Source organism: Mobula birostris, chromosome 20 (assembly GCF_030028105.1).
Source record: "Mobula birostris isolate sMobBir1 chromosome 20, sMobBir1.hap1, whole genome shotgun sequence".
Lineage (NCBI taxonomy): Eukaryota > Metazoa > Chordata > Chondrichthyes > Myliobatiformes > Myliobatidae > Mobula > Mobula birostris.
In genome coordinates this window covers 52,222,451-52,249,535 of record NC_092389.1, presented here as the reverse complement: position 1 = coordinate 52,249,535, position 27,085 = coordinate 52,222,451, and the positions used below count along the sequence as shown (strand labels likewise).

The window sequence follows — 27,085 nt, the reverse complement described above, 5'->3', positions numbered from 1 at the left end:
TGCATTTATAACACAAGTTAAAAAGTAAACAGTGTAACGTACATGATGTGACCCGGGTGGTGACAGGGAGTTCAGTTGCCAGTGTTTATGGAAACATACAGTGAAATATATTATCGGTGCCAACAACCAACACACATAAGGATCTGCTTGGAGCAGCTCTAGCCCCTCACCTTAAAGCTAAGCAACAAACACTCAAAATGCTAGAGGAACTCAGCAGCATCTTGGAAACGTGTACAGCCGACGTCTCAGCCCAAAATGTCGGCCGTACTCTGTTCCGAGACGCCGCCTGGCCTGCTGAACCCCTCCAGCATTTTGTGTGTGAGTGTGTCTGTGTGTGTGTGTGTGTGTGTGTGTGAGTGTGTCTGTGTGTGTGTGTGTGTGTGCCTGTGTGTGAGTGTGTGTGTGTGTGTGTGTGTGTGTGTGTGTGTGTGTGTGTTGCCCTGGATTTCCAGCGTCGGCAGAATCTCTTGTGTTTATTCCTCTCCATAGATGCTGCCTGACTTGCTGAGTTCCTCCTGCACTGTGTATGTGTGTGAGTGTGTGTGTGTGTGTGTGTGTTGCTCTGGATTTCCAGCATCTGCAGAATCTCTTGTGTTTATTCCTCTCCATAGATGCTGCCTGACCTGCTGAGTTCCTCCAGCATTGTGTGTGTGTGTGTGTGTGTGTGTGTGTGTGTGTGTGTGTGTGTCTGTGTGTTGTTCTGGATTTCCAGCGTTGGCAGAATCTCTTGTGTTTATTCCTCTACATAGATGCTGCCTGACCTGCTGAGTTCCTCCAGCACTGTGTATGTGTGTGTGTTGCTCTGGATTTCCAGCGTCTGCAGAACTTCCTCATGCTTGCACGCTCTCCATGTCTGTCACATCCCTCCTTTGAGATTCAAGGTTGTTTAGTGTCCATTTCCAGTACGCGGGTTTAAAGGAGGACGAATTAATTGTTACTCCGGATCTGATGCAGCAGAAAAAAAACACAATAAGACAAAGAACACATTAATAGTAAAAAAACACAATAGATATTAAAATATTAAACACAATAAAATATTTCTGACGAAGGGTCCCGGCCTGAAACGTCGACTGTAACCTCTTCCTAGAGATGCTGCCTGACCTGCTGCGTTCACCAGCAACTTTGATGTTTGTTGCATAAATATTAATGTATAAGATAGCGAATATTCGTTGATTGTATGCCCATCAGAGTGCCCACCAGAACCGCAGACTGTACTCCATTTGAAGTTTGGCCAGTAATTTACGAAGCTAGGGCATTTGTTCCTGTATTCGGCGCCCTGACGAAAGAATGCCAGTATCCCAATGGCCTTGTTAACCGCGTCATCTGCCTAAGCTGCCATTACAGAGACTTGGCTGCCACAAGGGCAGGAATGGCTGCTGGATGTTCCTGGGTTTAGGTAGATAGATACTGTGTCATCTCTCTGATATAGTGGTGTCAAGAAAACAACCTTTCCCTCAATGTTGAAAAAAACAAAGGAGCTGGTTGTGGACGACAGGAGGAACGGAGACGGGCTAACCCCTATCGACATCAATGGCTCTGGGGTTGAGAGGGTGAACAGCTTTAAGTTCCTTGGCCTGCATATCACCGAGGACCTCACGTGGTCTGTACATACCAGCTGTGTGGTCGAAAAGGCACAACAGCACCTCTTTCACTTCAGACAGTTGAGGAAGTTTGGTATGGGCCCCCAAATCCTCAGAACTTTCTACAGGGGCACAATTGAGAGCATCCTGACTGGCTGCATCACTGCCTGGTACGGGAACTGTACCTCCCTCAGTCGCAGGACTCTGCAGAGAGTGGTGCGGACAGCCCACAACACCTGTAGGTGTGAACTTCCCACGATTCAGGACATTTACAGAGACAGGTGTGTAAAAAGGGCCCGAAGGATCACTGGGGACCCGAGTCACCCCAACCACAAACTGTTCCAGCTGCTACCATCCGGGAAACGGTACCACAGCATAAAAGCCAGGACCAACAGGCTCCGGGACAGCTTCTTCCACCAGGCCATCAGACTGATTAATTCACGCTGATTTGCGTGTACTCCATATTACACTGACTGTTCTATTTATTGTAAATTATTATAAGTTACTATGATCGCTCATTTAGACAGAGACGTGACGTAAAGATTTTTACTCCTTGTGTATGTCAAGGATGTGAGAAGTAAAGTCAGTTCAATTCAGTTCAAAACTTTATTGATCCCAAGGGAAATTGTGGTGTCACAGTAGCATTGCAAGTGCACAGATGTACAAGTGTTAGGAGAGAAGTAGGAAAGAATTAAAACAGTCTAACGGGAGGGCGTCATCACTCGCCCGGCTATAGGTTGACTCATTCTAGAGCCTAATGGCCAAGGATAAGAAAGACCTCCTCCAGCAGTCTTTGGAGCAGCGTAGTTGTCTTAGGTGTCTCCGCAGGGACGGGGGGGTATAAGAGGTGAGAGAGTGTCATTGCTAATCACGGCTGCAGAAAGGGATGGCGTCGTGGAGGGGTTGTCTACTGAGTCAGCGTGGGCGGGAGTCGGAAAATGGAAAAGCGGAATCACTCCTTTGGAAGTGCTCTGCAGATTCCGTAATAGGGACACTGAGGGGCAGGCCAGGAGGCGGATCTTGGAAAGGTGGGAAAATAGCCCTGTTTCCCACCTCTGGCCAATGCTGCCTCAGTCCAGTGGAAGAGCCGGTAGAGCCTTGGCACAAATTTTTACTTTTGGATCAGGGTGCGGACAGGATTATCCAGCAATTGCTGCTGGAAAACGAATTTCTGCAGAAAGCTGTGGAAAACGGCCGTGTAATTCTTGCAAGATGCTTATTGTCTAGGCTCCCGTACTTTGGAAGGGTTTAAGAGACGGTGTACTCATATACCAGTATTAATGAAGAATCCAAGTTCAGGCAAAACTGGTAAAAAGATCAGTCAAAGTGGAAATTCAGGCCTGAAGTTCTAATCCCTATGACTCAGTTCTAGTTCCACTCTTCAACAGCCCCAACCACCACTACCTTATCATTTCCTGTCAGAGTCACCTCATGCACAAACTAGCATCACTTTATGGACGTACAATCCATCTGTGCATGTAAGCTACCTTATGTATTTATATTTTTTTTAATATCTTTTGTGATTGTTTTGTGCTGCATCAGTTCCGGAGTAATAATCATTTTGTTCTCCTTTACACTTGCGTACAGAAAATGACATTGAGCAGTCTTAAATCTTGAGTCCCACCGTGCTGCTTGCAGAATTTTAGTCTGTTTCTGTATGGAAAAAAAAAATCAAGAAGTAAAAAGATGTCATCTGTAAAAGTGACCATAAAACAGCAGATTCAAACTGCCTGGTAGTTGTACAATTCCTCATGTCCTTTACGGACATCACTGTCTGGTATGGAGGGGCTACTGCACAGGACAGAAAGAAGCTGCAGAGGGTTGTAGATCTAGTCAGCTCCACCTTGGGCACTAGCCTTCAAAGTACCCAGGACATCTTCAGGGAGCGGTGTCTCAGAAAGGCAGCGTCCATTATTAAGGACCTCCAGCACCCAGGGCATGTCCTTTTCTCATTGTTACCATCAGGTAGGAGATACAGAAGCCTGAAGGCACACACTCAGTGATTCAGGAACAGCTTCTTCCACTCTGCCATCCGATTTCAAAATGGACATTGAACCTCTGGACACTAACTCACTTTTTAAAAAATATACAGTATTTTTGTTTTTGCACTTTTAAAAAATCTATTCAATATACGAAGTTTTATTTCTTAGTTTTATTTTTTTCTCTGCTAGATTATGTATTGCATTGAACTGCTGCTGCTAAGTTAACAAATTTCACATCACATGCCGGTGATAATAGACCTGATTCTGATTCTGACAACATGCTGGTCAATCAGGTTTATGAGTGATTGTAGTCCCACAATCACCTTGTTGACTCTCAAAGCCCAAGATCAATTGCATCAAGCCTCAATCTGCGTCTGTCTTCTCTCAGGGCAACACAACACCCCTCTCCCCAGCACGGTTGCGTTCTGTCCAGTAAATAAGTCCAAAAAAAACATAGGAGCACAATTAGGCCATTCAGCCCATCAAGATTGCTCTACCATTCCATCCCGGCTGATTTACTATCCCTCTCAACCCCATTCTCCTGCTTCCCCCCTGTAAACTTTGACATTCTATCTCATCAAAAACCTATCGACCTCTGCTTTAAATATACCCAATGACTTAGCCCCTCCAGCCGTTTGTGGCAATTCCACAGATTCATCCCCCTCTGGCTGAAGAAATTCCTCCTCATCTCTGTTCTAAAGTGACGTCCCTCTATTCTGAGACTATGCCTGCTGTCCGGGACTTCCCCCCACTGTAGGAAACATCCTCTTCACCTCCACTCTCAAAGTTCAAAGGTGGTAACTAGGCCTTTCAATGTTCGATACGTTTCAATGAAATCCCCCTTCGTTCTTCTAATCTCCAGCAGCTACAGAGCCGCCAAATGCTCCACACCCATCAACGCTTTCATTCCCGGGATCACTCTCGCGAGTCTTCTCTGGGGCCCTCTCTCTCTGTCCGACGCCAGCACGTCTATTGTTAAATCCGGGGCCCAAAATTGAAATCTGACGAATGCCTACTGTGGCCAACGCAATCGGTGGCATTGCATCAGCTTCATCTTGGTGCACGCGCTCGCTTGCTCTGGTTGGCAGCTGGTTCAATGCACGGCAGCGAAGCGGCCAGCGGCCCCAGCAAGCCGGGTTCCATTCGCAACACCACCTGTAAGGAGTTTGTACGTCCTCCCCGTAACTTTTAGTCCTTTTAGCACTTTTAGTAACAGACAAAGACAACTGCACTGCTCCAAAGAGCGATAAATGAGGTCATTCTTACCCTCGGCTGTTAGGTCTCTATAATGAGTCAAACTATAGCCGGGGGAGTGATGACCCCCGCCCCCCCCCCCCCCCCGCTAGACTGTTTGACGGAACTTATTTCTTATTCTTTCTTACTTCTAATATTTGTATATCTGTGCATTTGTAATGCTACTGTGACTCTGTAATTTCCAGTCAGATCAATAAAGTATCTCTCTCTCTCTCTGATAGTAAAGGGGTGGCAATGGGGAGAATGGGCCACCTTAGAGGTCAGTGGGGCTGCCGTGTCTTGAGCTGCAGGAGGTGGGTGGGAACTTTGTTAAGGAATGACGTTTATTGAGGAGGAAATTGTAGCTGCTCAGGGGAATTAGAACTGCGCGGGCTTGCTTTGCAGGGCCTTCACGTTACCGGGGATTGCTTGCAGCCTCTCAGCGCATTAAGAAGCCTGACCACGTGCAACTCGGAGTTTGTGGGAGGCCTTTGCAGAGATAGTTCCTTCGCTGCTGTCCGCTGGCGAGGTGTCTGGAAGGTGACTAACGTTGCTCCGTTGTTTAAACGGGCGGGGATCTACATCTCGGTCGGTCTGACGTCAGTAGTGGAGGGGGTTCTGAGGGACAGGACCTGCCGACCTCTGGGTGGATAGAGGCTGGGGTTAGCGTGGCCTTGCGTGTGGGAGGCCGTGCTTGCTGAAGTTTCAGATCTTCGGAAGAATTGACCGGCGACGTAGACGTGGGTAGGGCACTGGATACTGCTTATTTGGGCGTCAGCAAAGTCTTCGACGAGGATTCACATGGTGGGCTGGTCTGCAAGGCTCGATGGAGATAGTCATAGTCATACTTTATTGATCCCGGGAGAAATTGGTTTTCGTTACAGTTGCACCATAAATAATAAATAGTAATAGAACCATAAATAGTTAAATAGTAATATGTACGTTATGCCAGGAAATAAGTCCAGGACCAGCCTATTGGCTCAGGGTGTCTGACCCTCCAAGGGAGGAGTTGTAAAGTTTGATGGCCACAGGCAGGAATGACTTCCTATGACGCTCTGTGCTGCATCTCGGTGGAATGAGTCTCTGGCTGAATGTACTCCTGTGCCCACCCAGTACATTATGTAGTGGATAGGAGACATTGTCCAAGATGGCATGCAACTTAGACAGCATCCTCTTTTCAGACACCACCATCAGAGAGTCCAGTTCCATCCCCACAACATCACTGGCCTTACGAATGAGTTTGTTGATTCTGTTGGTGTCTGCTACCCTCAGCCTGCTGCCCCAGCACACAACAGCAAACATGATAGCACTGGCCACCACAGACTCGTAGAACATCCTCAGCATCGTCCGGCAGATGTTAAAGGACCTCAGTCTCCTCAGGAAATAGAGACGGCTCTGACCCTTCTTGTAGACAGCCTCAGTGTTCTTTGACCAGTCCAGTTTATTGTCAATTCGTATCCCCAGGTATTTGTCGTCCTCCACCATGTCCACACTGACCCCCTGGATGGAAACAGGGGTCACCAGTACCTTAGCTCTCCTCAGGTCTACCACCAGCTCCTTAGTCTTTTTCACATTAAGCTGCAGATAATTCTGCTCACACCATGTGACAAAGTTTCCTACCGTAGCCCTGTACTCAGCCTCATCTCCCTTGCTGATGCTTCCAACTATGGCAGAGTCACCCGAAAACTTCTGAAGATGACAAGACTCTGTGCAGTAGTTGAAGAGATGTCTGGAGGGAGCTGGCCAGGTGGGTTCAAAACTAGCTCGGAGCTAGGAGGCAGGGGGTAGTTCCTCGGTGTGGAGACCAGGGAATAGCGGTGTGCCTCGGGTCGGTGTTGGGACCCTTGTTCGTCATCACTTAATGTAAAAGGTGATTTGTGCGCGGACACACAAGGCTTCGTCGGTCAGTTTTTGTGGATGACGTGAAATTAGGAGGTGATGTTGGTCGTCGTAGACCGGGGGGGGGGGGGGGGCGGTGTGGGGGTGGTCTTGCCCCGTTAGGGAAATGGGCTGAGGAATGGCAAATGGATTTCAATACAGAGAAGTGTGAGGTGATACGGTTTGGGAAGCCAAGCTAGTAAAGGACTTACGCTATGAATGGTGAGGCACTAGGGTGTGAAATGGAACAGATACAAGCTAAAGTCATTGAAAAGTACAGCACAGAAACAGGCCCTTTGGCCCATCCAGTCCACTGCAAGACCATTTAAACAGCCTGCTCCCATTGACCTGCACCGGGACCATAGCCCTCCACACCCCTACCATCCCTATACCTATCCAAACTTCTCTTAGACGTTGTAACCGAGCTCGCCTGCCCCACCTGCACTGGCAGCTCGTTCAACTCTCTCACCCACCCTCCGAGTGAAGAAGGCTTCCCCTCATGTTCCCCTTAAACTTCTCACCTTTCACCCTTAACCCACGACCTCTGGTTGTCGTCCCACCCAACCTCAGTGGAAAAAGCCTGCTTGCATTCACTCTATCTGTACCCCTCATAATTTTGTATATCTCTATCAAATCTCCTCTCAGTCTCCTACGTTCTAAAGAATACAGTCAGAACCTGTTCAATCTTTCTCGTAACTCAGGTCCCCCAGACCTGATAACATCTTTCTCCGTACTCTTTCAGCCTTGTTTATATCTTTCCTGTCGGTAGGTGACCAAAACTACACACAATACTTCAAATTAGACCCCGCCAACATCCTTTACAACTTCAACATAACATCCCAGCTCCTGTACTCAGTACTTTGATTTATGAAGACTAATATGCCAAAAGCTTTCTTTACGACCCTTCTACCTGTGACAGCACTTTCAATGAACTATGGACCTGCATTCCCAGATCCCTTTGTGCTACCACACTCCTCAGTGCCTGACCGTTCGCTGTGTAAGGCGTAGCCTGGTTTGGGTTGCAACTGGTGATGGAAATGGCATTTAGTCAGGGCATTGAGTATAGGAGTTGAAACATTTATATTGCAGTCGCATTGTTGACCTTTTGTCAACAGAACGAGGTTAGGAAACTCATGGCACAACTTGTAATTAATCTAAGCTTGCACCTTATTGTCTCTGCACAAACAACGACGTAACTATGTTGACCCCAGGCCAACAGCTTAGAACATGAATTCTACTGCCCCCTCTGTGCCAATACTCACCCAGACACCTTGTCCAATTTATGACACCGAAACAGGGGATCGCCCTTGGCCAGACGATTTACCCTTTCTTCGCCCAGTCCCTGACGTGAGGGTTCTTCCTTGCGACGGTGATTTTCCTGAGCTGTTTCTGTCAGCAGGCTCGAAGTGTCCATTTTTATACTTGTTCCTTACCAATTCAAATTATTGCACTCCAGTGTCATTGGCTGTAGGTCATCTGATTGACCTTTAACCCCCTTTTTTATTGGCTCTGCTCCAGGCCAGCATCCATTTATGGCTCTTTGTTCTCTTCAGTAACCAGCTCGAATCACTCCAACCCCAGCATTCACCGACCTGCACATTACGTCCAACCAGAGCACATCTCACAAATAACTTCGGAAACGGTCTCCAGTCCAGCAGATGACCTGTTGCATCATTGTGTCTCCTTTAAAAGAAAACCGAGCAAATTCATCTCACAAAATGGAGGATGTAAAACAGCGCCACAAAATGGCAGCCTCCATCTCCAAGCACATGGCCAGGAACAAAGACAATTGGTCTGCCTGCTTCCAATGTCCCTGACCCATTCGAGTTCAACATTTTCTTCCTTATTTTAAATCCTCCATGGCCAACATTGCATTTGCCTCTTTTACCACTGTTTGTGAGAGAAACAGATCAGGTGGACAGTAATTGTCTTTTCCCCGGAGTGGGGAAGTCCAAAACCAGGGGACGAGAGTTTAGGGTGAGAGGGGAAAGATTTAAGAGGGATATTAGGAGCACGTTTTTCACTTAGAAGGTGTTGAGTGTATGGAAGAAACTGCTAGAGCAGGGGGTTTCCAATCAGGGACCCCTGCCAGTAACCGTGCAGATACCCCTGTACCAGAGGAAGTAGTTGAGACAGGTACACCAGTATCATTTGAAAAGCATTCGGACAGGTACGTGTGGGAGGGTTGGACTTGGAGGCCAAGCCAAACGCAATGTCCACCCATCCAAAACCAGGGAACTGGGAATAGATGTTTGGAATTGAGCAGGAATGTCAGGGATTGCCTGTTCACTATGGGGAATTGAGCACGAATGTCAGTGTTTGCCTCACCACCACGGTAAATGGAGCAGGAATATCGGGTTTCCCTCTCCACCACGGGGAATGGAGCAGGAATATCGGGTTTCCCTCTCCACCACGGGGAATGGAGCAGGAATATCGGGTTTCCCTCTCCACCACGGGGAATGGAGCGGGAATATTGGGTTTCCCTCTCCACCACGGTGAATGGAGTACGAATGTCAGGGTTTGTCTCCCCACCACGGGGAATGGAGCAGGAATATCGAGTTTCCCTCTCCACCACGGGGAATGGAGCACGAATGTCAGGGTTTGTCTCCCCACCACAGGGAATGGAGCACGAATGTCAGGGTTTCCCTCCCCACCACGGGGAATAGAGCAGGAATGTCAGGGTTTCCCTCTCCACCACGGGGAATGGAGCAGGAATATCGGGTTTCCCTCACCACCACAGGGAATGGAGCAGGAATGTCAGGGTTTCCCTCTCCACCACGGGGAACTGAACAGGAATATCGGGTTTGCCTCCCCACCACAGGGAATGGAGCAGGAATATCGGGTTTCCCTCCCCACCACGGGGAATGGAGCAGGAATATCAGGTATCCCTCTCCACCACAGGGAATGGAGCAGGAATATCGGGTTTCCCTCTCCACCACGGGGAATGGAGCAGGAATGTCAGTGTTTGCCTCTCCACCACGGGGAATGGAGCACGAATGTCAGGGTTTCCCTCCCCACCACGGGGAATGGAGCAGGAATGTCAGGGTTTCCCTCTCCACCACGGGGAATGGAGCAGGAATATCGGGTTTCCCTCACCACCACAGGGAATGGAGCAGGAATGTCAGGGTTTCCCTCTCCACCACGGGGAACTGAACAGGAATATCGGGTTTGCCTCTCCACCACGGGGAATGGAGCAGGAATATCGGGTTTCCCTCCCCACCATGGGGAATGGAGCAGGAATATCAGGTATCCCTCTCCACCACGGGGAATGGAGCAGGAATATCGGGTTTCCCTCTCCACCACGGGGAATGGAGCAGGAATGTCAGTGTTTGCCTCTCCACCACGGGGAATGGAGCAGGAATGTCAGGGTTTCCCTCTCCACCACGGGGAACTGAGCAGGAATATCGGGTTTCCCTCACCACCATGGGGAATGGAGCAGAAATGTCAGGGTTTCCCTCTCCACCACGGGGAATGGAGCACGAATGTCAGTGTTTGTCTCACCACCACGGGGAATGGAGCAGGAATATCGGGTTTCCCTTACCACCACGGGGAATGGAGCACGAATATCGGGTTTCCCTCTCCACCACGGGGAATGGAGCAGGAATATCGGGTTTCCCTCTCCACCACGGTGAATGGAGCAGGAATATCGGGTTTCCCTCTCCACCACGGGGAACTGAGCAGGAATATCAGGGTTTGCCTCTCCACCACGGGGAATGGAGCAGGAATATCGGGTTTCCCTCTCCACCACGGGGAATGGAGCAGGAATGTCAGTGTTTGCCTCTCCACCACGGGGAATGGAGCACGAATGTCAGTGTTTGTCTCACCACCACGGGGAATGGAGCAGGAATATCGGGTTTCCCTTACCACCACGGGGAATGGAGCACGAATATCGGGTTTCCCTCTCCACCACGGGGAATGGAGCAGGAATATCGGGTTTCCCTCTCCACCACGGGGAATGGAGCACGAATATCGGGTTTCCCTCTCCACCACGGGGAATGGAGCAGGAATATCGGGTTTCCCTCTCCACCACGGGGAATGGAGTACGAATGTCAGGGTTTCCCTCTCCACCACGGGGAATGGAGCAGTGTCTCTCGGTGTAAAGGAGCAGGAAGTGTTATCTGCATTACTGTGTCCATCGGTGTGAAGGAAGGGAAGCATTGTCTGCATTATCGTGTTACCCCGATGGCTGTCATTTCTGCTTTCTGCACAGATCCGCGTGCGGCCCCCGGCCTCCCCTGCTTTCAGACAGATTCAGCTGATCCGAGGCCAACACCCGCACCTGTAAATTGTGTTTGAGCAAGGGGCTAAAGTTAACTAATTCCTGTGGCACCCCATGGCACTGAAACATCAATACTTTTAGTTGTTGGAATAGGATGTCGTGGGAGAGAGAAGAGGCTGAATTTGGTCAGATTCACTACTGATTTCCCTCACCGCATTTGAATTCAAATTTTCGAACGTTCTCACACCGTCAGTCCTTCACAATGTCTCCCTTGGCTTGTTGGCTGCTGGAATTGTGCGGTTTCACTGAGCTGCTGGGCAGGTCCAGGCGAATCGCAATCCGAATTTGGTTTTATTGTCTCTGGCGCGTGTTGGGAAATATGCTGTTCTGCAGGAGGCAGGTTGTACAGTGAGTCGCAGGTGGGAGGGTTTGTTTCTATCAATAGACAGGCCGCAGAGATGCTCAAACTAGCTTTGTATCCCTATCAGATCTGCCCCCTCCATTGACTCTTTTAACTCCAGGCTCAAAACCCCCCCATTGATTCTTTTAAATCCAGCCTCAAAACTTACCTTTATTCACTAGTGTTTCAATCTTCCTGATGTGCCTGATTTTTGGCTCATGTGTTGTTTATTCTGTGCCTATGAGCTGTGTGCCCTGTTGTTTATATCTGTGTTTCTTGTATTTGTGATTTTAGCTACCTGTTATGGATTGTACAGCACTTTGGTCAACATGGGTTGTTTTTAACATCTTTAACACCTGCCGGACGATGCTGAGGATGTTCTACGAGTCTGTGGTGGCCAGTGCGATCATGTTTGCTGTTGTGTGCTGGGGCAGCAGGCTGAGGGTAGCAGACACCAACAGAATCAACAAACTCATCCGTAAGGCCAGTGATGTTGTGGGGATGGAACTGGACTCTCTGACGGTGGTGTCTGAAAAGAGGATGCTGTCCAAGTTGCATGCCATCTTGGACAATGTCTCCCATCCACTACATAATGTACTGGTTGGGCACAGGAGTACATTCAGCCAGAGACTCATTCCACCGAGATGCAGCACAGAGCGTCATAGGAAGTCATTCCTGCCTGTGGCCATCAAACTTTACAACTCCTCCCTTGGAGGGTCAGACACCCTGAGCCAATAGGCTGGTCCTGGGCTTATTTCCTGGCAAAATTTACATATTAGTATTTAATTATTTATGGTTTTATTACTATTTATTATTTATGGTGCAACTGCAATGAAAACCAATTTTCCCCAGGATCAATAAAGTATGACTATGACTATTACTATGACTAAATGTGCTTTATAAATAAATTTGACATGACTTGACTTGTAGAAGGAAAATTGTCCTAGAGCGTAAAGGAGTGCCTTTCAGATAATATCATCCACATACATATATACTCTTTTTGGGAGAAATAGCTGGATAATGTTTTCTGTAGTCGAATCCTAGAGTCCGAAAAAAAAATCAATGAATATAGTGCAGTGGACCTTTTTCCAACTTCATAGTAAGTTTACTTTCAAAGTACAAAGTATCATGTACAACCCTGAGATTCGTTCTCTTGTGGGCAGTCACTGTAAGTACAAAGAAACACAACAGAATCGATGAGAGACCGCACCCAATAGGACAGACAGACAACCAACTGCACAAGCACAAAAAAAAAAGCAATATATATCAGGATCATGAGTTGTGGAGTCAGTCCAGTGTTGGGGTGAGTGACGTTATCCCCCCTGGTTCAAAAGCCTGATGGTTGAGGGGTAATAACTGTTCCTGAACCTGGTGGTGTGGGTCCTGAGGCTCCTGTACCTCCTTCCTGATGGTTGAGGGGTAATAACTGTTCCTGAACCTGGTGGTGTGGCTCCTGAGGCTCCTGTACCTCCTTCCTGATGGTTGAGGGGTAATAACTGTTCCTGAACCTGGTGGTGTGGGTCCTGAGGCTCCTGTACCTCCTTCCTGATGGTTGAGGGGTAATAACTGTTCCTGAACCTGGTGGTGTGGGTCCTGAGGCTCCTGTACCTCCTTCCTGATGGTTGAGGGGTAATAACTGTTCCTGAACCTGGTGGTGTGGGTCCTGAGGCTCCTGTACTTCCTTCCTGATGGTTGAGGGGTAATAACTCTTCCTGAACCTGGTGGTGTGGGACCTGAGGTTCCTGTACCTCCTTCCTGATGGTTGAGGGGTAATAACTGTTCCTGAACCTGGTGGTGTGGGTCCTGAGGCTCCTGTACCTCCATCCTGATGTTTGAGGGGTACTAACTGTTCCTGAACCTGGTGGTGTGTCCCCTGAGGCTCCTGTACCTCCTTCCTGATGGTTGAGGGGCAATAACTGTTCCTGAACCTGGTGATGTGGGTCCTGAGGCTCCTGTACCTCCTTCCTGATGGTTGAGGGGTAATAGCTGTCCCTGAACCTGGTGGTGTGGCTCCTGAGGCTCCTGTACCTCCTTCTTGATGGTCGAGGGGGTAATAACTGTTCCTGAACCTGGTGGTGTGGGTACTGAGGCTCCTGTACCTCCTTCCTGATGATTGAGGGGTAATAACTGTTCCTGAACCTGATGGTGTGGGTCCTGAGGCTCCTGTACCTCCTTCCTGATGGTTGAGGGGTAATAACTGTTCCTGAACCTGGTGGTGTGGGTCCTGAGGCTCCTGTACCTCCTCCCTGATGGCAGCAGTGAGAAGAGAACGTGCCCGGGGTGGTGGGGGCCCTCAATGATGGATGCTGCTTTCTAGCAACAATGCTCTGTGTAGGTGTGCTCAATGGTGGGGAGGGCTTTACCCGTGTTGGACTGGGCCGTATCCACTACTTTTTGTATTGGGTTTAGCCCAGTTTGTTGGGTGGAGGATAAATATTTCCTGTAACATACAGGGCTACCAGCTTGTGCACCTCTCCCTCCCCCCACCTTCTGTTTCCAGCCCTGACAAAAGGTCTCGTCCTGAAACCTTGGCTGTTTATTCCTCTCCATAGATGCTGCCTGAAGTGTCTTGGGCGCACATATATCGCTCGGGTTTTGGACAGGACTGCATTGGTCAACGTGGAGCGGAGAGCGAGTTTGTGAACCTGGCGGGAGTAAAGGATGTTGGGAATGGCGAGGGTGGAGCGCCCGTGGGAGGGGTGTGGGGACGGGTGGCAGAGAAAGAGAATCGGGGTAGGGGTGTAGACACACCCAGCCCTGAGACACCAAACAAGGTCATTTGATCCCAAACAATTGGTTTATTGATTATTACAGATCGTCTGTCTGGTGCTCCCCACTCCCTTCCCCTTTTTCCCTCTCCCTGCCTCCTCTTCCCACTCTCAGTCCCCAGTAGAGACCCAGATCAGAATCAGGTTTATCATCACTCATGTATGTCATGAAATTTGTTTTTTTTTTTCGCAGCAGTATAGTGCAATACATAAAATTCCTACAACTCCCTAACTGTATATATGTGCCTTGGACTTTTCCAAAGTGCAGAATATCAGAAAATATGATCCAGAAGAATTCTGTAAAAAAATATACTCTTGGCTTGCCAGCAGTTGCTAAAGTACTGACAAATAATTGGCAGCTTTTTGTTTAATTATTGAATGGACATTGGCTTTGAAATATTAAAGAAGAGGGCATTGGACTTGCATGTTTTGGCTTGGTAGCAACCCAATGATGGGAAAAGCTTGAATTATTCTTGCAAACACGAGGAATTCTGCAGATGCTGGAAGTTCAAGCAACACACATCAAAGTTACTGGTGAACGCAGCAGGCCAGGCAGCATCTCTAGGAAGAGGTACAGTCGACGTTTCAGGCCGAGACCTTTCGTCAGGACTAACTGGGGAAAGGTCTCGGTCTGAAACGTCGACTGTACCTCTTCCTTGAATTATTCTTGGCGTGCTTCTGTGTCTTGTCGTGATTGGGGCACCACGGTAACGTAGCGGTAAGTCCAACCGCTAGGTCAGAGTTCAATCCCAGTGTCCTCTGTAAGGAGTCTCTACGCCCCCTCCCCCCGTGACTGCAGAGGTTTCCTCTGGGTGCTCTGGTTTCCTCCCACAGTAGGTTAGCTGTAAAAGGTCCTGTAATCAGGACAGGAGTAAGTCAGGGGCTTTCTGGGGGGGGGGGTGCAGCTTGAAGGGCAGAATTGTCCTGTTCCGCCCTGTATCTCTAAATAATTATTAAAAGATAAATTGAATGACGCTGAAAGTGACACGTACAAAATGATCTGGATGATGGGATGGTAAATTGGATGAGTAAGTATGCAGATGATACTAAGATACGTGGAGTTGTGGATAATGAAGTAGGTTTTCAAAGCTTGCAGAGAGATTTAGGCCAGTTAGAAGAGTGGGCTGAAAGATGGCAGATGGAGTTTAATGCTGATAAGTGTGAGGTGCTACATTTTGGTAGGACTAATCAAAATAGGACATACATGGTAAATGGTAGGGCATTGAAGAATGCAGTAGAACAGAGGGACCTAGGAATAATGATGCATAGTTCCCTGAAGGTGGAATCTCATGTGGATAGGGTGGTGAAGAAAGCTTTTGGTATGTTGGCCTTTATAAATCAGAGCATTGAGTATAGGAGTTGGGATGTAATGTTGAAATTGTACAAGGCATTGGTGAGGCCAAATTTGGAGTATTGTGTACAGTTTTGGTCACCGAATTATAGGAAAGATGTCAACAAAATAGAGGGAGTACAGAGAAGATTTACTAGAATGTTACCTGGGTTTCATCTCCTAAGTTACAGAGAAAGGTTGAACAAGTTGGGTCTTTATTCTTTGGAGCGTAGAAGGTTAAGGGGGGACTTGATAGAGGTATTTAAAATTATGAGGGGGATTGATAGAGTTGATGTGGATAGACTTTTTCCATTGAGAGTGGGGGAGATTCAAACAAGAGGACATGAGTTGAGAGTTAAAGGGCAAAAGTTTAGGGGTAACATGAGGGGGAACTTCTTTACTCAGAGAGTGGTAGCTGTGTGGAACGAGCTTCCAGCAGAAGTGGTTGAGGCAGGTTCGATGTTGTCGTTTAAAGTTAAATTGGATAGATATATGGACAGGAAAGGAATGGAGGGTTATGGGCTGAGTGCAGGTCGGTGGGACTAGGTGGGAGTAAGAGTTCGGCACGGACTAGAAGGGCCGAGATGGCCTGTTTCTGTGCTGTAATTGTTATATGGTTATAAAATGCTGGAGGAACTCGGCAGGTCAGGCAGCATCTATGGAGAGGAATAACCAGCCAACATTTCAGGCCGAGACCTTTTGTCAGGACTGGAGAGGAAGGGGGCAAGGCACCACAGTCAGAAGGTGAGGGGGAGGAAAAGGTGTGCAAGCCGGCCGGTGGAGAGGTGAGACCGGGGGAAGGGAGGGGGTGAATTGAGACACCGGGGGAGGTGATAGCTGGGAAAGGTAAAGGGCTGGAGAGGAAGGAATCTGATCAGAGAGGAGAGTGGACCGTGGGAGAAAGGGAAGGAGGAGGGACACCAGGGGGAGGTGATGGGTGGGAAAGGTAAAGGGCTGGAGAGGAAGGAATCTGATCGGAGAGGGGAGTGGACCATGGGAGAAAGGGAAGGAGGAGGGACACCAGGGGGAGGTGAAGAAGAGGGGAAGGGGGAGGGGATACAATTACAAGAAGCTGGAGAAATCGATGTTCATGCCATGAGGTTGGGGGCTACCCAGATGGAGTATGAGGTGTTGCCTCTCCACCCTGGGAGTGGCCTCACCAAGGCAGAGGAGGAGGTAGCGGGCCGACCTGTCGGAATGGGAACGGGGAATGGGGTTAAAATGGCTGACCACTGGGAACCCCCGCTTGCCGTGGACGGGGGGGGGGGGGTGTCGGCGGTGCTCGGCACTGAAATGTCACCGTGCGCGTTGCCCGGTGAAGTTCGCGGCCTGATCGCTCTCACGGCAAACCGACAGCCGCGGTGGAGCCGGAACTAAAGAGCCTCGTCTTTTTTCAGCGTCAGCTCCGCCAGTCCGACAAACAGCGCCAAGCCGGAATCTGTCAGCAGCCGGCTGGATGAAGGGTTGGATTTGTCGTCCCAGAAGGAGGAATGGGAACTCAGGCCTGGTAAGACGAACTTCACCTGTCCTGCGCTTACTATTTACCACCGGTTCTGTCCGTGAGTGGGGGGAGCGGGGAGAGATTTCTCCTTGGGCAGTGACCATCCGCGCATTGAAACGTATTGTCCACCCGCTCTGGCTTCTGTTCCTTCGACCTATTTGGATAGCAGTAACAGGATCGGTCCGAGTCAGCATGGACTTACGAAGGGGAAATCGTGCTTGACTAATCTTCTGGAATTTTTTGAGGGTGTAACTATGAAAATGGACAAGGGAGAGCCAGTGGATGTAGTGTACCTGTACTTACAGAAAGCCTTTGATAAAGTCCCACATAGGAGGTTAGTGGGCAAAATTAGGGCATATGGTACTGGGGGCAGAGTACTGACATGGATAGAAAATTGGCTGGCTGACAGAAAACAAAGAGTAGCGATTAACAGGTCCCTTTTGGAATGGCAGACGGTGACCAGTGGGGTACCGCAGGGTTCAGTGCTGGGACCGCAGCTGTTTACAATATATATTAATGATTTAGATGAGGGAATTAAAAGTTAGATTAGCAAATTTGCCGATGACACAAAGCTGGGTGGCAGTGTGAAATGTGAGGAGGATGTTATGAGAATGCAGGGTGACTTGGACAGGTTGGGTGAGTGGGCAGATGCAGTTTAATGTGGATAAATGTGAGGTTATCCACTTTGGTAAGAACAGGAAGGCAGATTATTATCTAAATGGATCAAGTTAGGAAAAGGGGAAGCACAATGAGATCTAGGTGTTCTTGTACGTCCGTCACTGAAAGCAAGCATGCAGGTACAGCAGGCTATGAAGAAAGCTAATGGCATGCTGGCCTTCATAACAAGGGGAGTTGAGTATAGGAGCAAAGAGGTCCTTCTGCAGCTGTACAGGGCCCTGGTGAGACCACACCTGGAGTACTGTGTGCAGTTTTGGTCTCAAAATTTGAGGAAGGACATTCTTGCTATTAAGGGAGTGCAGTGTAGGTTCACAAGGTTAATTCCCGGGATGGCGGGACTGTCATATGTCGAAAGATTGGAGCGACTGGGCTTGTATACACTGGAATTTAGAAGGCTGAGAGGGGATCTGATTGAAAAATATAAGATTATTAATGGATTAGACACGCTGGAGGCAGGAAGCATATTCCCACTGATGGGTGAGTCCAGAACCAGAGGCCACAGTTTAAGAATGAGGGGTAGGCCATTTAGAACAGAGTTGAGGAAAAACTTTTTCACCCAGAGAGTGATGGATATATGGAATGCTCTGCCCCAGAAAGCTGTGGAGGCCAAGTCTCTGGATGTTTTCAAGAAAGAGATGGATAGAGCTCTTAAAGATAGCAGAATCAAAGGTTATGGGGATAAGGCAGGAACTGGATACTGATAGTGGATGATCAGCCATGATCACAGTGAACGGCGGTGCTGGCTCGAAGGGCCAAATGGCCTACTCCTGCACCTATTGTCTATTGTCTATTGACCTCGACAGAGCCCGAGGATCACGCGGACCAGGTGACATGCAAATAGCGTCAGTTTTCACAAAGGCTTCCCAGGACGAATGTCCAATTGGACAAGAGCCCGCCCCTCCCCCACCGCACTGAGGTGAGTCCAGGCGACATTAAAAAGAAGATGCAAACACGAGGAAATCTGCAGATGCTGGAAATCCAAGCAACACACACACACACACACACACGCACACACAAAATGCTGGTGAAATCTCTGGGAAGAGGTACAGTGAACGTTTCGGGCCGAGACCCTTCGTCAGGACTTTCTGAAAGAAGAGCTAGTAAGGGATTTGAAAGTTGGAGGGGGAGGAGGAAGATCTGAAATGATAGGAGAAGACAGGAGGGGGAGGGATGGAGCCAAGAGCTGGACAGATGATTGGCAAAAGGGATACGAAGCTGGAGAAGCCACACTCAGGTTGGAGGAACAACACCTTATATTCCGACTGGGTAGCCTCCAACCTGATGGCATGAACATTGTCTTCTCAAACTTCCATTAATATCCCCCCGCTTACCCCATCCCTTATTTATTATTTACTCTTTTTTATTTTTTCCCTTTTTTTCTTTCTTTCTTTTTTCTCTCTCTGTCCCTCTCACTATAACTCCTTGCCCATCCTCTGGGCTCCCTTCCCCCTTCCTCTCTCCCTAAGCCTCCCGTCACATGATCCTCTCCCTTCTCCAGCTTCATATCCCTTTTGCCAATCAACTGTCCAGCTCTTGGCTCCATCCCTCCCCCTCCCGTCTTCTCCCATCATTTCGGATCTCCCCCTCCCCCTCCCACTTTCAAATCTTTGCTATCTCTTCTTTCCGTTCGTCCTGACGAAGGGTCTGGGCCTGAAACGTCGACTGTACCTCTTACTATAGATGCTGCCTGGCCTGCTGCGTTCCACCAGCGTTTTGTGGGTGTTGGTTGAAAAAAAAGACGATGGTTAGGAGGGGGATTGGCCACGCCAGCAGCTGAGGTGGTGGTCCAGGGTGGCAACTGAATTTCGTGACCCCTCGCGGAAGCTGAGGCGACGCGGGGGTGACTCTCCGGTGATCAGTTAGATGTCAGTGTGGGCACGTCACCGTGTTCGCAGCTCCTCGTGAAATACGTGGCTTAATCTTGCATCAGACCATGAGACACAGGAGTAGAATTAGGTCATTCGACCGTAGGCCACCACACTATTCCCCTGTGTTCCCTCTCCCCAGGGAGCTGTGGACTTAGACCCCCATCACCATTCCTCTGACCCCGAAGTGACCCTTTCCTGACACTGGTCAGGATTAGGACTGAACTGAACCGACTTCTTTACATCCATCCTTCAAAATACATGAGGAGTAAAAAATCTTTTTAAAATCTCCGTCTAAATGTGCGATGTGCAATTTATAGTAATTTGTAATAAATAGTATGTGCTACAGGACAGTCAGTGTAACATAGAAATACAGTTGTGTCAGCCTGTCTAATGGCCTGGTGGAAGAAGCTGTCCTGGAGCCTGTTGGTCTTGGCTTTTATGTTTCCCGGATGGTAGCAGCTGGAACAGTTTGTGGTTGGGGTGACTCGGGTCCCCAATGATCCTTCGGGCCCTTTTTGCAGACCTGTCTCTGTAAATGTCCTGAACAGTGGGAAGTTCACATCTACAGATGCGCTGGGCTGTCCGCACCACTCTCTGCAGAGTCCTGCGACTGAGGGAGGTACAGTTCCCGTACCAGGCAGTGATGCAGCCAGTCAGGATGCTCTCAATTGTGCCCCTGTAGAAAGTTCTTAGGATTTGGGGGCCCACACCAAACTTCTTCACCTGTCTGAGGTGAAAGAGGCGCTGTTGTGCCTTTTTCACAGCACAGCCGGTGTGTACAGACCACGTGAGGTCCTTGGTGATGTGTGTGCCAAGGAACTTAAAGCATCTTACCACAAGATGTAGAAGTGGAACCAGGCCATTCAGGCCATCAAGTCTGCTCCACCACCCCATCGTGGCTGACTTATTGTCCCTGTCTACCCGACTCTCTTACCTTCTCCCTGTAACCTTTGACGCCCTGACTAATCAAGAACCTGTCAACATCCGCTTTAAGTGTTCCCAATGGCCTGGCCTCCACAGCTTCCACGGCAATAAATTCCACAGATTCACCACCCCAACCCCGGCTAAAAAAAAAATTCTTCCTCGTCTCCGTTCTAAAGCAGCGTCCCTCTATTCTGAGGCTGTGCTCTCTGATCCTAGACTCCCCACCATAGGAGACAACCTCTCTGCATCCACTCTATCTAGGCCTTTCAGCATTCAATGGGTTTAAATGAGATCCTCCTCCCTCATTCTTCTAAATGCCGGCAAGTGCAGGCTTAGAGCCATCACTCGCTCACCTTCCCTTCCCGAGCCATTCTTCTGAATGACTTCAGAACCCTCTCCAACGTCGATACATCCTGTTAAAATAAAGGGCCCGAAATCGCTCACAATACTCCCAGTGAGGCCTCACCAGTGCCTTATAAAGCCTCAGCTTTCATATTTGGTTTTATATCCTTGCTTTTATATTCTGGTCCTCTTGAAATGAATGCTCACATTGTCTTCCTCACCACCAACTCAACCTGCAAGTTAACCTTTAGGGGATCCTGCACGAGGCCTCCCAAGTCCTTTCGCGCCTCAGACTTGCTCCCTGTTTCAGAAATGGTCTGTGCCTTTATTCCTTCTGCCAAAGTGCTCAACGTTACACTTCCCGGCATTGTATTCCATCTGCCACTTCTTTGCCCGTTCTCCTAGTCCTTCTGTAGCCTCCCTGCTTCCTCAACACCACCCTGCCCCTCCACCTGCCTTGGGTGTCGCCCGTAAGCTTGGCCGCAGAGCCATCGGTTCCACTGTTCAAATCATTGACGTACAACGTGAAAAGAAGCGGTCCCAACACCGACTCGTCACCGGCAGCCAACTCGAACATAGAACAGCACAGAATCAGAATCAGGTTTATTATCGTGACATGAAATTTGTTAACTTAGCAGCAGCAGTTCAATGCAATACATAATCTACCAGAGAAAGAAAAAAATAAATAAAATAAAACATAATAAATAAACAGGTAAATCATTTACGTGTATTGAATAGATTAAAAAATATGCAAAAACAGAAATACTGTGTCTTCAAAAAAGTGAAATGGTGTCGAAAGCTTCAACGTCCATTTGGGAATCGGAATCGGAATCGGAAGGGAAGAAGCTGTTCCTGAATCGCTGAGTGTGTGCCTTCAGGCTCCTGTACCTCCTCCCTGATGGTAACAATGAGAAGAGGGAACGTCCTGGGTGATGGGGGTCCTTAATAATGGACGCTGCCTTCAGGGAGATGTCCTGGGTACTTTGTAGGCCAGTGCCCAAGATGGAGCTGACTAGATTTACAACCCTCTGCAGCTTCTTTCAGTCCTGTGCAGTAGCCCCTCCATACCAGACAGTGATGCAGCCTGTCAGAATGCTCTCCACGGTGCCATCTGTAGAAGTTTTTGATTGTATTTGTTGACATACCTAATCTCTTCAAACTCCTAATGAAGTATAGTTGCTGTCTTGCCTTCTTTATGACTGCATCGATATGTTGGGACCAGGTTAGACCCTCAGAGACCTTGACACCCAGGAACTTGAAACTTTCAACCCACAATGTGGTGCTGAACCTTTAACCTACTCCAAGATCACCCCCACCCTTCCCTCCCAATAGCCCTCCATTTTTCTGTCATCCACATGCCTATCAAAGAGTCCTTTCTTCGAATCTCCTCAAACTGATGGCACCTCACATTAAACGTTTCTGCCCCCGGAGCAAGGTGTTGGCTGTCCACTCTGTCTGTACCTCTCATCATTCGCGTCTCATCCTCTGTGACTCCAAAGAGGAAAGCCCGAGCTTGCTCAAGCTACCTCGGACATCCCCCCCACCCCCCGCCCCATACTTTCCTGCATTCACCTTCAAATTACAGCCCCCGCATATCAGCCATTTCCACCGTGGGAAAATGTCCCACTGGATCTCTGTCTTTTACACAGCTCTCTCGTCATCTCATCCTCCTTCGCTCCAGGGAGAAAAGCCCGAGCTCGCTCAACCTATCCTCATAAGACATGCTGGTAAATCTCTTCTGCAGTGTCTCTAAAGCTTCCACATCCTTCCCATAACGAGGCGACCAGCGCTGAACACAGTATTCCAAGTTTAGATTAGATTATGAGGACACTCAGTCCTCTTTTATTGTCATTTAGTAATCCATGCATTAAGAAATGATACAATATTCCTCTGGTGTGATATCACAAAACACAGGACAGACCAAGACTGAAAAAACTAACAAAAACCACATAATTATAACATATAGTTACAACAGTGCAACAATACCATAACTTGATGAAGAACAGGCCGTGGTCACAGTAAAAAAGTTCAAAGTCTCTCGAAAGTCCCACATCTCACGCAGCCGGGAGAAGGAAGAAAACTCTCCCTGCCATGCCTGACCACAGTCCAACTCTGAGTTGTCCAAATCTTCAAGCCTCTGATCAGCCCTCTGACACCGAGCACCGAGCACCATCTCTATCCGAACGCTTCGACCTCAGCCTTGGTCGCCAGCAGCAGGCAAAGCTGGGGATTTTGGGGCCTTCCCTCCGGAGATTCTCGATCGCCCAGTAACAGCGACAGCGAACTGGGCATTTCAGAAATTTCTCCAGATGTTCCTCTGTGCTTTCACGTCTGTCTCCATCAAATCAGAATTGTTCACAGCCCCTACTTAACAGATACATCATTTCACCAGAGAGCTGCGTCGCGCTGCCATCTTCTCCTCCCGCCTAGTGTGGTCTAACCAGAGTTTTATGGAGCTGCAGTGTTATCTCGTGTAGTGCCCTGGTGTGCATCTTTCCTGTTGTGCTGTCGGTATTTCATTTTGGCAGTTCTGTGAGAGCAGTCTGTCTGCTTTCAGTCTGATCGGGTTACTGTTGAAGATCAGGGACGATGTGGAATGTGTACCGTCCAATTAGCGGGAGGTTTTTCTTGGAGAGGGACAATTTGGGCTTGGGGGCTTTCGTTCGAGAGGAGACGAAGAGAGAATTCGCTGGGGAGAACTGGTCGCAGTCTACGATCTGGTGGGAGACCTGTTTGCTCGAGATGGATTGCGAGCGACGTTCGGAAGGCAATGTGTGTGAGTTTTCATGTTGACCAAGATCCCAGCGCGGGAGTGAGAGTTCAAGATGAGCTCTAACTTGGTGCACGTTTGACTGTTTAATTAGAACGGGCCCTTTTCTTTTTGTTGTTCTTCACTAACCCTTCAGTTAAGATTCATCAATATAATTCCTTTAATCGTATGCAGTGTTCTGTCTGTTATTTCCTGGCGTTAATCTGTAACAGGGTAACAAATAACACAGCACCCACACAAACCGGAGTTTGGGCTGGGATCGGGCACGTCACAATCACACAGGTTTGGCGGGGCTAGAGGTTCTCTTCCCTCAACCCACGTCTCCTGAATTCAGTCCCCCGACTGGCGGAGGCCAACACGCCGTACGCCTTCCTACTGAGGACGAACAGCTCCCCGGGAGTGCAGCAGTCTCCCGTTCTGTCCAGGCACAGCGGGGTTAACTCCCTGCCCGCAGCGTTTTATCAGCGAGGTCGCGGTGATGTGAGCATGGCGCGCTGCCACCTTTGATGAAAAGCTGAACTCTGTCCGTCACGTCGAAACGTTCGGAGAACCGTGGTGGTTGCGTCAAATCAAATGCGCCGGGAGTGCGCTGGCGGTGGGAGGAGGGGCAGCCCGGCAAGCTTGCGGCACCAACGTAGCGCGCCCGCAACTTACTAACCCTGACCCGTGCGTCTTTGGACTGTGGTGGTGGGGGGGAACCGGGAGCACCTGGAGGAAACCCACGCAGTTACGGGACAGAGCGTGCGAACTCCTGGCCGGCAGCGACGGGAATCGGACCCCCCCCCGCCCCCTGATCCGAGAGCCGGCGCTGCAGTGGCATCGTGCCAGCCGCCCCGCGAGACCGTGCCCCCCCCAGTCCTAGCTGCCTTCACAAGACGGTTGAGCTAGGGCGGCAGATGGCAGCCCTTGCTGGTGACGTCCGCGTCCCGTAAGTGATTTGAGTGAGTCGAGAGGAGGCTCACGGGGTCGATTCCGGGAAGGAAGGGGTTAACGTAGGAGGAGCGTTTGGCAGCTTTGGGCCTGTACCCACTGGAATCTAGAATAATGCGTGGGGATCTCATTGGGACATGCCAAATGTTGATAAGGTGGATGTGGAGAGGATGTTTTTTCTGGTGGGGGTTATCCAGAACTAGAGGGCACAGCCTAAAATTGAGGGGCGACTCTTTAGAACAGAGGTAAGGGGGAATATTTTTCTGGGCCAGAGAGTAGTGAATCTGTGGAATGTTCTAGCTCCCACTTTGATACAATGGTTCTCTCAGGTGATGTTATGTCTTAGTTTGGAAAAAATCAGAAGTCGAACTTTTGATCCTCAATTTGACTTTGAGAAAAGGTGGGGCTCTTTTGCCCGCTACTATCATTCGATTTGAGTTAATTAAGATGGTCCCCTTCTGATCCTTGGGTAAATGGATTTGGTTGGCAGATTGATGTCTTTTTTTTTAATGGAAGCTTGTATGGCGTATAGCTCCGGGTTTGTGCTCCAAATGGGTTTTTTTTCCTCGTTTTTTTTGTTTGTTAGTTGGGTTTTTTTTTGTTTCAGTTAGTAGGGTTCACCCATCACCCTCTTAACCCTCCTCCACCCATTAGAGATATTTATCAGGAGCGCTGTGCGCGCAGCGCACTTAGCATCGTTACTGATCCGTCCACCCATCTCTTTGACCCACCCCGACCATCAGGCAGGAGATACTGTAGCATTAGGACAAGGACTGTAAGAATGGGAAACAGCTTCTTCCCTGGGGCCGTAGGACAACTGAGCTCCCTGTCACTGCCGGGGTCTCATCACGTAACAAGCGTCAATAGTGTTATACAGTTTACTTTTTAACTTGTGTCATAAATGCACCTAATTATTTGTTAATTTCTTTGTAGTGATACTACATTATGTGGTGTGTGTGTGTGTGTGTGTATGTGTATAGCTAGGGTGCCTCAGACTTCTTGCACAGTACTGTAGTAATTTTATGTTTTGCACTGTACTGCTGCCACACAGAAAAAAAACAAATTTCACGACATATGTGAGTGATGATAAACCTGATTCTGATACGGGTCTCTGTTGTGGACTGAGAGTGGGAAAAGGGGAAGGGAGAGGGGAATCATGGTTGGGAAAACAGGAAGGGAGGAGGAATCATGGTTGGGAAAAGGAAGGGAGAGGAGGAATCATGGTTGGGAAAAGGGGAAGGGAGAGGGGAATCATGGTTGGGAAAAGGGGAAGGGAGAGGGGAATCATGGTTGGGAAAAGGGGAAGGGAGAGAGGAATCATGGTTGGGGAAAGGAGAAGGGAGAAGGGAATCATGGTTGGGAAAAGGGGAAGGGAGAGGGGAATCATGGTTGGGAAAAGGGGAAGGGAGAGGGGGAATCATGGTTGGGAAAAGAGGATGGGAGAGGGGAATCATGGTTGGGGAAAGGGGAAGGGAGAGGGGAATCATGGTTGGGAAAAGAGGAAAGGAGAGGGGGAATCATGGTTGGGAAAAGGGGAAGGGAGAGGGGAATCATGGTGGGGAAAGGGGGAAGGGAGATGGGGAATCATGGTTGGGAAAAGGGGAAGGGAGAGGGGGAATCATGGTTGGGAAAAGAGGATGGGAGAGGGGAATCATGGTTGGGGAAAGGGGAAGGGAGAGGGGAATCATGGTTGGGAAAAGAGGAAAGGAGAGGGGGAATCATGGTTGGGGAAAGGGGAAGGGAGAGGGGAATCATGATTGGGAAAAGAGGAAAGGAGAGGGGGAATCATGGTTGGGAAAAGGGGAAGGGAGAGGGGAATCATGGTGGGGAAAGGGGGAAGGGAGATGGGGAATCATGGTTGGGAAAAGGGGAAGGGAGAGGGGAATCGTGGTTGGGAAAGGGGAAGCGAGAGGGGAATCATGGTTGGGAAAAGAGGAAGGGAGAGGGGAATCATGGTGGGGAAAAGGGGAAGGGAGAGGGGGAATCATGGTTGGGAAAAGGGGAAGGGAGAGGGGAATCATGGTGGGGAAAAGGGGAAGGAAGAGGGGAATCATGGTTGGGAAAAGGGGAAGGGAGATGGGAAATCATGGTTGGGAAAAGGGGAAGGGAGAGGGGGAATCATGTTTGGGAAAAGGGGAAAGGAGAGGGGAGAGAGCGGTCCCCACTGGATCGAATCCTATGACCGGTTCTCTCCAGCGTCTTTTCTCTTCATCTCCAGCCGAATAAAGACAAAGACCCACATCGGTGTCAGGCACAGAAAAAAACCCACTCCCTCAGCCATCTCTCTTGATTGGATGGCTCACATTCCTAAGCTCCCCTTATCCCTAACAATGACCCAAACACTGCCTCTACAGAAAGACCATTACATGTGAAACCCCTCCGGGTTCCTTGGCTGCATAGGTCCAGGGAAGACACACTCCAGTCCCACCAAACCGGTGAGATTGAGACGGCTGTCCCACTCCAAACCCCTGGTTTGTGTGGATGCCGTGTGATTTGTACCCAGACAGTGCACTGCAATTATATTTATGAATCTTAACTAAAGGGTTAGTAAGAAAAACAAAGAGAAAAGGGCCCATTTTAATTAAAATAGTCAAACGTGCCCAAGTTGGAGCTCAGCGTTTCACCATATTCACCGATCCTCAGTTGATCTTGGCCCCTGGCTTCACCGAATCACTGTCCCAC

The 27,085-nt window shown here is 49.1% G+C and overlaps 1 protein-coding gene across 1 annotated transcript in view; it reads left to right on the top strand.

The window, feature by feature from the left end:
- Positions 1-27,085, top strand: part of LOC140184967 (dixin-like) — a 182,656-nt gene that overhangs the window by 102,263 nt on the left and 53,308 nt on the right. The window contains exon 9 of the mRNA XM_072238207.1: positions 16,788-16,897. Coding sequence (XP_072094308.1) covers positions 16,788-16,897 — 110 coding nt within the window. The remainder of the gene's footprint in view (positions 1-16,787; positions 16,898-27,085) is intronic.